The sequence below is a fragment of the Ambystoma mexicanum genome, chromosome 2p, assembly GCF_040938575.1.
Source record: "Ambystoma mexicanum isolate Mex_15411 chromosome 2p, UKY_AmexF1_1, whole genome shotgun sequence".
Classification (NCBI taxonomy): Eukaryota; Metazoa; Chordata; class Amphibia; order Caudata; family Ambystomatidae; genus Ambystoma; species Ambystoma mexicanum.
In genome coordinates this window covers 63,278,312-63,289,540 of record NC_090923.1, presented here as the reverse complement: position 1 = coordinate 63,289,540, position 11,229 = coordinate 63,278,312, and the positions used below count along the sequence as shown (strand labels likewise).

At 45.0% G+C, this 11,229-nt stretch overlaps 1 protein-coding gene across 1 annotated transcript in view; it reads right to left on the bottom strand.

The window, feature by feature from the left end:
* Positions 1–8,123: 8,123 nt before the first annotated feature.
* IL17RE (interleukin 17 receptor E) overlaps positions 8,124–11,229 on the bottom strand; it is a 102,430-nt gene continuing 99,324 nt past the window's right edge. Inside the window, exon 15 of the mRNA XM_069643262.1 lies at positions 8,124–10,940. Coding sequence (XP_069499363.1) covers positions 10,264–10,940 — 677 coding nt within the window. The 3' untranslated portion in view covers positions 8,124–10,263. The remainder of the gene's footprint in view (positions 10,941–11,229) is intronic.

Genomic DNA, 11,229 nt, shown 5'->3' with positions numbered 1-11,229 from the left:
CTCCTTGTAAAACGTGGGTGAAAAAACACTCAACAGGGAAAAAACTCACAGCAGAATGTTGTTTGATCAGCTTCCGATGTGATGAGGGGTTGTAAAATGAGGGAAAAGTCTGTACTCCAGCAGGAGAATTGCAGCAAACAAGTCCTGAATGTGCAGAGGACTGAGGCAATATGAAGAGCTCCAGAGTGGAGGTAGCCCAGAGAATAATGTCTGGAGGGAATTTGAGAAGAAAAGACTGTTAGGGAGAATTCTCAATCTGTGCTAATTTCCCTTACCTTTTGACCGCCAGCAACTTTTCTGGAATTCTAGGATTTTATTTTTTTGCCTGGGAGGAGTGTGAACCTTTTTTCCCCACTCTTCCATGTATTTTGTGTGTGTTTTACTTTTGTGTTCTTTTTTTATGGAGTTTTAAAACATCTCCACAGGCATAATCTTTTTCTGTGTGTCACACAGCACCTTCATTGCAATGGCACAGGGGTGTCTTTCAGACTCCCCAAGGTTCAAATACCTTCTCTGGGATGGACTACCATCTCACAGAGTATGTAAAGTTAAATTGGCTTTACTAGTGTTTTTAAATGTACTGGCCCAGCACACACTATCTTCCTATAGAATGCCGGAGGGGTTGCTTAGCTTCCCCTGAGTCAAAATACTCATGTAACAGTAAAATGTTACCTTTTCCTACTTTAAATGGCTGGTGGCAGTGGTTTAGTTCAACTACCATGATTTTCCCCGACTGCTAACAACGGTAGCTAAAAATGGGTCAGCCAGGTTTTTCAATATGGCGGCCCAGACCCATCTGTAAAAACAGACTCTGGTCATCTTTTTTCGCCATTTCTTTTAGGAAAAGTCCTTCTTGTGTTTGTCTCTGCGCGCCAAACTAGGTTTGGTCCCTTTGTTCATTGGTCTTTGGCATGCTTCAGTGCTGAAGCCCTCCTCTGGCGCCTGAGTGTCTGGGATGGACAGGATGTGAGGGAGGTGCCCGAAACTCCCTGTGCTTAGTCTCCTAGGAGACCTGAATGCACTCTGGCGTGATTGGCTGGCTGGCTGTCCGGCAAGGACAGGCTCCCTACTGTGTGAGTGACAGCCAAAGCAGATCTCTGGGACTTGGAAAGCAGAGTCGACCACTGGAACAAAAGAACCGAAGACGAGCTGAAGGAAGAGGACTTCTACAACTCTTGGACGACCGGTGACGCCGTGCTGCAGGTCCGAATTGTGTGAAACTGCAATCGACAGGGAAGCCTTTCAAGGTTAACTTCTTCCCTTGGGTTTGGTGGGAACAACCAGCTCGTAAGCCACCTGGACACTGTCTCTATCTGGTTGAATTTTCATCAGAGTGCTGTTGAAAACCGGATAACCAGAGGGAAGGAAACCAGCTTGTGGACTTTAAGGCACTTAAACCTTAAACCGACGTCTTACTTCAGCTTTTGGCCTCTTCCCTGGGAAGTGCAGTAACCTCCCAATGTCCTCCTTCTTGTGCCCACAACTGAAGCTCAGGAACAGCGAGATCTGCTCGAACTGCCAGGAACAACTGCCTCAGCTACAGCTTTCTTCATTAACAAGGTACTGTGCAAACGCGGTCCGGAACTATTTTCGGCCATCGAGAAAGTGTGTGAAACTTTCCTAAACTTCGAAGGCTTGCCCTTCCCTAAACATTCATCAAACTTTTCACCTAGCCAAATTGTTCTAAACTCTGTGGCAAAGACTTAACCGTTATCTACCGGAACTGTGCTATCCTATACAAAGACTCTGAACCATTGACTTTGGCCCAGGCCTATGAGAAGAATTGCTGGTTGTATTTAACTGAAGCCCTTTGTCCTGCCTATGAATGTATTTGGGCTGTCTATTATGTATTATAACCTTGTCTTTTTATCCTTTTAATAAATATTTGAAGTGCCATTTTGCTCCGACTTCATAGGAGCTAAACCTGTTCATTTACTTACCGGTTGGATTTTTGTGGTTTATTAGTGGGTGATATTGAGCTGCTTATGCTAGTGTAATGTTTTCTAACTGACTGAGTAAATAAATGTATATTTTTTTACCAAGAAACCTTGAGTAAGTGGTTGTTTGAATCACTGTAATTGTCGGTCCTTTGTGGAACTTGTTCTACTGCTCACTTAAACTCTTGAGATAAGTCTGGCTGCTCAGCCATCCCTACCACGTTACTGTGTAGTACAGGCTTGTACCAAAGGTGAAATTGTGCTTACACTTGTAATCCTAATTGCTTGTAGTGTTCCCAAAGGGTACCGCAGGTGATTCTGCCTAACAAAGACAACAAAAAATAACGGGATGCCAAATATCCAGAAGCAAGAAAAAACAAAAAAAAACAACAATAGAGGAATAGTCCAAAGCAACTGGAAAGGCTGCAAATGCAAAAGGCAGGGAACAGATGGCAGCAGAGTGAAGCACAGCGGGGTCCATTGCAGCGCAAAAGGAAAGCACCAGGAAACACAAGGAAAGGAAGAAGAAAAGCAGGAAGCGAGGCAGCAAGGGCAAGGACAACACAAGCGCTAAGCTATGGAATCAGAGGAAACAAAACTTTAGCGTTGAGACGCACTGCAGATCCCATGGCGCGGATGTTTGCAGGAAGGAAAAGACAAGTCCCAAACAGAGTGTAAGGTGGCGGCCATTTTAACAGGGAGTATAAAGGATGTCCTGGACAATGTAAGCGCCACCTATGCCAGAGGGCCCATGAGGGATGATTCATGACACACAAACATTTTAGGTACCTCTTTTCAGTTTGCCTTTTTGGCAAAACCATTAGGTTCTGATATCAACATTAAGAGCTGTGAAGCCTTTTATGCCTGAGTCGCACTTTCGCACTTTAGTTCAGTCTCTGGTACTTTCTAGAACAAATTCCTTGCTAAGTGGCCTTCCCAAAAATACTATGCTCCTTTGAAATCAGAGTGTGTAAATTTGACTACATTTCTCCTATTTTTATTTTACTTGGATTCCTATTGACTCCAGGTTACATTTAAAATTGCTATGCCTTGTGCATAAAGCACTTTATATACATTCTACAGAGCATTTAACACAAAAACTAAAAAGCTCTGGAGGCCAAAGAGGGCTTCGGAGTCAAGAACGTTTGCTGCTCGAGGTTCCAGGCTTTAAATTCTCGTTGACACGCAAAGATCTTTTTCTGGAGCGGCCGTTAAACTCTGGAACCTTCTCCCAGAAGTCATCCGACAGACTGAAAACGTCCTCACATTTTGGAATAAAGTAAAAACCTTGTCCTGGGTACCGGCTTTTGAGTGATCAGGACTCATGTATTTATTCTTATGAAAAATCTTCTTTTCTCAAAGTTAATAGCTATGCAATGCTAGCATGTGTCGCTTTTATTGAATTTTAGGCGTTTAGTTAGGCTTTCCTTCTGATGTTATGTGGATTGTTTTAATTCTTGTGTTATATTGTGTTCATTGCTATATTGTCCATGTTTTCTGTCTAGTACTCTGATGCTCTTCTTAACCATGTTTGGGCTATATAAAAAGAAATGCTAAAATAAATGGGTCTCTTTCCGCATTGGGCCTGCAGCTGTAAGCAAGAGATGAACTTTCCAGCTTCCAGGGCTCTCCTCATGGTGGTGAGATGTGCAGCACTAGCTGAGGGTCTGAGGGTCCCATTGCTGCTTTGGGGGGAGGGGTGAGGTGCACTTCCTTCTGCCCCTCTGGCTCGGGTACTTCCTGTAGTCGTTCTGCCCAGGTTAGCAATATGTTATCTGACATCCTTCTAGATTCCGGGGTCTTCCTTAGGGTTTCTCAAGGTTCATCCTCCTCCCAAATCCCTATTGGACTCCCCCGGGTACCATCCAAGTCCTCCCATTGAGCAACAGGAGAATTCTGGGATTCCTAGCTCTGGAGCGTTGTTTTTTTGCAATGCCCAATGTTAGGCAGAATCCTGTGCAGTTCCCTTGGGGAATCTTTAAAGATTTGAGGTATGACGCAGTGTTTAAAGGAGGCCTTAGGACTCTGCACAGAAATTGTGCAAAAACGCCATAATGTTCCAGAAGGTTCTTAGATGTCAATAGACCCCATGGGCAACTTGTAGGATGCATAGCCTGTAGAATTTCTTCAATTTGTGAAGTCGTTACAGTTGAGAAACTAAAGTGCTGGGAAGACGCCACCTGGCTTTGCTCCCTGGGATCAGAAGGAATTTGGTCAACCACCATTTCTTGTTGTCCATTCCCTGCGATAACCCCTGCCGTCAATATCTTGAACCTGTCCAGCTCTTTACTAATTTATATACAAAAAATGCATATGGACATACGAGAAGGGAGTAGATGAGCATCAGGAGGTCAACCAGCTCCCTCATTCAACGGGGTATAAGCTCCAACAAGTCTCCAGATCTGTCTTTTCTGCTTCCATTGGTATCAGGGCCAAGACTGATTTTTATATGGCTAGTCTTTCTGTACTGGTGCAGCTGGGCTAAAAAAAATAATGGACTGGTGGCAATCCAGAACAATGCCAGTGATTATGACTAATGCAAATCTTGCTGTTCACTTTGGATGTTTCCTTGCTGATAATGAGTCCCAGCAGGGCTAGAAATGTCTAAGGTTGCTTAGATTCCCCTGAAGAGGGCGCAAAGCCTAGCACTTGGTGCCAGAACATTTCCTTTTGGCAGCAGGACCAAGGCGCTCTGAGTGAGGTGCTTGGTGCACTCTGTGCCGTTTTGAGCTTTACTTTATTTTCTCATTGTTTGTGGTGCTAACCTAGTGGTATTAGTGCATTTTAGAAGCATTTTATAAAAATTGAAAAGTTAAAGATTTTTAGCTGTGAATTACTACGCCATTGTTATTAGGCCTCTTTGGGCTTTGTAATCACTTTTGGGCTCTTGGGGATTGCTTAATTTTAGCAGGCTTCGCTCGCAAAGTCTGTTTTCCATCTCTATTTGCTCTCGTGCCACTCCCCCTGATTACCAGTACTTCCGATGTCGGTGGTAGCGGATGAGAACCCTACTGTGACAAGACCACACAGACCATGAAGAATACAAACCCACGACTACACACTCAACCCGAGAAGATGGAGTAATGAGGCTCAAGCCTCGGTATCCAAACATCACCGCTGATGGATAAAAATCTATCAGCAAGAAGAAGAACAAGCCGGATGAGAACAGCGAGCGTGCATAGAGCGCGAGAGAGCACTTAAGGCAAGCTTGTCTGTGCTCGTCCGTGGCGCACAGGGACGGAGGAGCGGCGATCCATGGGTCTGTAGGTGGGAAAAAGTTTGGAAGGAAGTGTCTCTCACGGGAAACACTACTAAAACATTCCCCTTCCGATACAATATTCCCTCCTAGCTTCACTGTGGCTGCGGAGCCTTTGGGCTCATTTCTGCCATCTTATTTGAAATGTTTTCTTCTGAATGCCCGCTCTTTGGTAGCTCTGTCTATTGTTACGAATTCCTGACCGAGTATCTGCCTGACCCGACATGTATAACTGAGACTTGGCTGGGTGATTCATTGAAACGTTACCTTCCAATTTTAACATTCTCAATGTTAACAAGAATGCTATCCATCCTGGTGGAGGAATTGCTATAATATTCAAATCTAGCCTGTCCGGGATTATGCTTCCCCTTGTCTAGAACATTAAATATTTGTGCACGTGTTGCTTTGACCCCTGCTCTGTCCATTCATATTTTGCCTGTTTCTCCTCCTCCTGCCAATGACTCAGTTTCCCAATGCCTTTCTGGAGCTCGTCGCTGATTTACAACTACGTTTTACATATCTTTGGGTTCTGGGTGACTTTATCCTGAAGGCCAATGACGTAACTAATTTACTAGATAACCGCTTTCTATGTCAATGAATGATCTAGGCCTGCCTCCATTGGTAGAGGGGCAGGCCCATCAAGGTGGTAACACCTTGAACCTTATCTTTGCCTCAGGAGGATAGCTCAGGGACAACGTTCTCACCTTGGAAGCAAAACACGGAGCACCAAAGGTGCGATCCCCGGGTCCGCCCTTAGAAACCTCTGGGTATTAAATGCATATCACTGATTCTCGAACTATGGTTTATCCCTCTCTGCCAATTGCTTAGTCTGACCATTTTTTTATCCCCTTTACCTGGGAATTTAAATCTGTTGCCCTAGTCCAAAAGCACTTCTAAGCGCCCCCAACACAATTGGAGGAGTGGCCCCAGTGCGGATATCTTTGCCCAACTAAAAATCCATTCTCCGGCCCCTGACTTATATCATATTTCTCAAGCTGGCACTGTGATTGCTAATCTCCTTGCCCCTCTCAAATCTTCTAAACCTAGGCTCTGTCCTTCTAAGCCCTGGTTTAATGATAATCTACAGGACCTCTGCCGCCAACTGAGACCGGCGGAGCGAAAATGGCGAGCCACCTACTGCCATGAGGCTAAATTTGTCTGGCAACGAACGTCTCATATCACAAAAAATTTGCGAAGTTGCGTTCACTCACTTTGCACATCAGGTAGAGGTCTCTATTATTCAATCCAGAGAACGCTATAGAGTTGAACGCTCTCTTCCTTCTCCTCCGGTAGAAGCGACCCTCCCGTCCAAACACCAACGGGATTCTTCATCCTCCTATTTTGTGGAAAAGATTCAGAACATTCGGGTGGAGATTAACGCCCTGGGGCCTTCTCTTAAAGAACTTTCCGACCCTTCTCCCATGGGTAATTCCCCCTCTTTGTGGTTCGTCTTTCCGGTGTTTTCTACTAGTTATATTCTCACAGCCACTGCTAAACTCACATCTGCCTGGCCAGTGGATTCCCTCCCTCCTTTGATAAGTAAGGACATCATACATTTGGCTGCCCCAATGGTCACACAGGACTTCTTTCACTTAGATCCGGTTCCATTCCTGTTACTCTTAAGCACGCTTTGGTTACTCCTCTCCTGAAGAAATCTTCTTTGGACCCTTCTGACCCATCTCGTTATTGTCCTTTTTCATGAAACTGTTAGAATCTTGGATGGGGCCCTGTATTAGTTCTTTTCTAGAAGATTCTTCCTTTTGGCTCCTTCCCAATCCCGTTTTCGACCTGGCCATGGCACAGAGGGAGTCCTAGTGTTGGTTATTGGTGATCTGATGCATCTGCAGGATCAGGGCAGCGTGGGAGCGTTAATTCTCCTTCGGCTCTCTGCCACCTTTGGCACGATCGATCATGTCATCCTGTTGGAGCGTCTGGCGAATGCTGGCCTCTCAGGTGCCGTCTTGGCCTGGTTTACATCGTTTCTTTCGGACCGGACTCAATCACTTTCTCCTCTCCCATTTTGTCCTACTACTGTTCTTCTTCTCTGTGGTGTCCCTCAAGGGCATCTTATCTCACCGGTCTTGTTTAACATCTGCATTCTTTTGTGCCATCCTCACTGGATTACTGTAATCCTCTTTGTCTGGCCCAACCTGCTTACCTGATGCAGTGTTTGCAGGTCTTGCAGAATATAGCTGCAAGCATCACCGCAGGAACATCCAGGCGTGCCCTTATAACACCTGTTTTTCGCCACCTTCATTGACACCCGGTGGCCAAACGTGTTCAATTGAAATGGTTGTGTTTGGTACACTGTGCTTTGCATGGCACTGGGGAAGAGTATCTTCAGGCAAACAACTGCCATTATGTCCCAACTCGCTCTCTTTGCTCTGCCAGTGCCTGCCCGATTGCTGTTCCTCGGGCTAAAAACTCTCGCATTGAGGATAGAGCTTTTTCGATCACCACAGCTGTGCTATGGAACGCCGCCCTCCCTCTGCCACTCCCATCTGTGGTTAATTATGTGTCTTTCAGGTGCTCCCTTAAAACTCATTTGTTTTAATCCTGCTTTTACCGTCCATCCTTTGTTTTTTCCTGCTCTCTCATTGTTGCATAGTGCCAAGATGGCGGATGTTGTGCTATGTACATTTCTATAACATAACATAACTGATTTGCATATGGCCAGTCTGTGTTGGTGCTGTGGAGTTGAAACACTAAAGAAGCGAAGATGCCCAGAGCAATTTCAGTTATTAATCAAATATTTTTCATTCATATTATATATTAGATAACAGATATTACTTACCTACTCTTGCCTGTACAAGCTTTTCATTATTAGCTCTGCCTGTCCACTTCAGGCTGATGAAGATGGTTGCATTTCAACATGGTTCAGTGGAAACAAACACATGTTTTTTTAAAAAAACAGTGTCTAAACATGTAGCTTATTTAAAATATTTTTATTATGTGCTTCAAATGAGGTATTTCATTGTAATTTCTTCAGATGGACTGGGGCGGCTTTGCAGTCCAGGTCCTCTCAGCCAACCAGTGCACAGAGTGAGCACATGAAAACAAGAGGCCAGGAGCATAGCACTGGTTTACTTCTAAATGCACCTGCTGAGAGGAGTCTGCAACCTTTGACTCTCCAGATGTTTTGGGATACATCTCTCATCATCATTCCTATCGAGTAAGGTCAATGGTGAGGGATCCTGGGAGTCGTAGTCCAAAACACTTAGAGAGCCGGTGTTTGCAATGTAACATTCTGTAACACTAGAACAAGTCATTACGAAATTATTTAAAAGTGACTCTCTGCGATAACTTCCCCCCCCCCCCATTGTTACTCTTTTCAGTAAAATGTGTTTATTGGAAACTGGATATATTGGGTACATACTATTACATCTGGATGGCTGGCTCTGGACAGGTCACTGTCTCTTCCTAAGCCTGCCTGAGTTCCCAAGGATTTGGGACTACCCTCCACACTCACTCATTTCCCTAGAACTCAATTCACCTCTAGTTTAAGCCTCAGCTGAGGAAGGGCACAGCTGGCGGTGAGAGGAAGCTGTTCCACTTGAAAGGCCCCCGACTGGACAAGTTAAGAAAGTTTAATTATTCGATGGATAAAATGTACGAGTTTTGAAAAGTATTAAAAAATATATATTTGCTTTTATGTACAACACACACACATTCAAACGATGTAGCTGTGACTCCTTTTGGAAAACTTGTTCTGCTTTACAGAACGATTGTAGCGACCTGTGCAACATTTACGCCGAGTTATGAATTTAGAAAATGGCCGCCGAGTTACACGTCCAAAGGTTGGTTTTGAAAATTGCGACTCCTTAAGATGGGACCGTACAAAGTCCACCCCCCCCTTTCAATGTATATTGTTGGAGTCTAAATGTCGACTTCCATAAGTAGAACTTTGTGAAAGTCAATGATTTTTATATTATATTCACAAATGTTTTGGTTTTGTTAAATATAGGGGAGTCCCTCTACCCAGCTTTCTTTTGTATCCCTTCAATGAACCTTCTTTTCTTTTTTGTTGACTTTTGCGCCCTAAACCATTTTCCCGGTTGATTTTTGACCAAGTTGACAAGTTGTGGTCTCACTTTAGAGGGTGCCCTTTTCTATGTCGACCTTTGAACTTGCTTCCACTCACATCAATGCCAAGGTGCATCAGCTTCCGTTGACCGGCCAAGAGATGTTCCCAAATTTCAGGATCTTGCAAACCAGCCTAGCACACATTGTAGTACCTAATGCCCGTGTCCACAGGCTGCAAGACTGTGTCCATGTAATTCTCAGGAACCTACAGTGGAAATTATCCATGGAGAATTAAATGGTGGTGAACTTCTCGAGGGCATGGGTGGTGATGATTGCACTGGGGTCATCCTAATCCCTGAAAACCAAACATACACAACATGCATCTTCTCAACCTATTCCGGGGTTTGCAATGTATTGATTTCCAAATACTTTGGACCAAAGTTCCCATGATCCCACACCAGTGATTGTTGTGGGGAGGACTGATGGGAATTGCAGTCCAAAACATCTGGAGACTAAAAGACACATATCCCTGGTATTTCTTCCAGATTGAAAAGGCAGATGTCCTTCCCTTTCCCTACTGTGCTTGCCACAATTATTTTCAAACATGAATTAATCAGGTTAAAAGTCACAGTAATTGTGGTAGGAAATGGTCAATTAAAACACAAGATGCTATTACTTGTTGCGGTTCGGCACAGGGTGCTCTGTGCTGGATACCAGAAGAAGAGAAGCTTCAAAGCATCCAGTCTTCGACTGGCCACCCTTTCCCATTGGCCGGTAAACAGAACATTCAGGGACAAAAACCTGTTGGAGAAACACTCAGATTCCCAGAGACTGTCCAAGTCCTGGGGAGTTGTTATTCAGTTTCCCACTCGGAATAGAACATGTAGTTGTCACCGAACATCTAAAAACTCTCTTTGGTGTTCATCACTCATGATTCCTTCTGGGAGGCGGGAAAATTTAAGGGAAGTCCCTGAAACTAAGATGGTCGATTGCCGCTGGAAGATGGATCTTGGAATCTGGAATCCAGATCAGACACTCCTCAGTGTTTTAGTAAAGGCAAGAGTCAATTTTTGTTTCTGGGATCTCCTTATGCCACCCATAGCCGTCCGGCTGCTGGAGACGGCAGAGTTCCATCCGCCCTTGCAGGCTTGTACTTTTGTCCGACTTCACCAACTTTTGGATGAGGAACTTGGCTCTGGCTCTGATCCAACAGGGTGGGCCCTGTGGTTTGTGCTGCAGCGCGTTCACCAGTCGATGCAGGTCCTTAAAGAGACGATACCGCGGGATTCTTTTCAAGGCCGTTGGGATGTCCTGCTTTTCACAGAGTCCGTCAAAGTAGACTAGGACGTAGTCCCGGAGCCTCTCCTTGCCTGCGAGCGTATTCATGTCGCTCTGGAGGCAGGACATTGCTGCTCCGAAGAGGTTGTGGGGATCCGCTGCGTAGCTGCTACTAGTGTTTTTGCTGTTCCACAGCTGGTACAATTTGCTGCTGTACTGGGTCCACACAACAATCACTTTCCCCTTCTCTCTTTCCACAAGTTCCTTCTTGCTGTAGAGCCACGGCAGGATGCCCATCTGGGTCACGCGCCCCACATCCCAGAGGTCCAGAATGACGTTGCAACCCAAAGTGGAGTGCAGGAAGTCAGCAAAGGCGCAAATGGCGATCTTGTACTGCTCGGAATCCGATGAATAAACCAGCAGGACGGTGCGGTGCCAGAGGGGAGCTGTGGGGGAAACACAATCAGTAAGAAACAGTCAATATGAGGCTTCAGGATGAACAAATGTGCAGTCTTGTAGACTATTTTAGAACTCATTCTAGACCAAAAATAAGTTATGGCGTTCCAATAATCCAGCCCATGATACTTCTGCAGCAGAGACATGATGATGGTTTTGTGAAGAGCCGCGATGGCCCTTCCACTGCCCGAATGGATGCATAGATTGATACAGATTAGGCGACCGCGCTGGCGCCTAGCATAGGCACAGTTAGACTCAATTATCTAAAGTTTTTCAGAA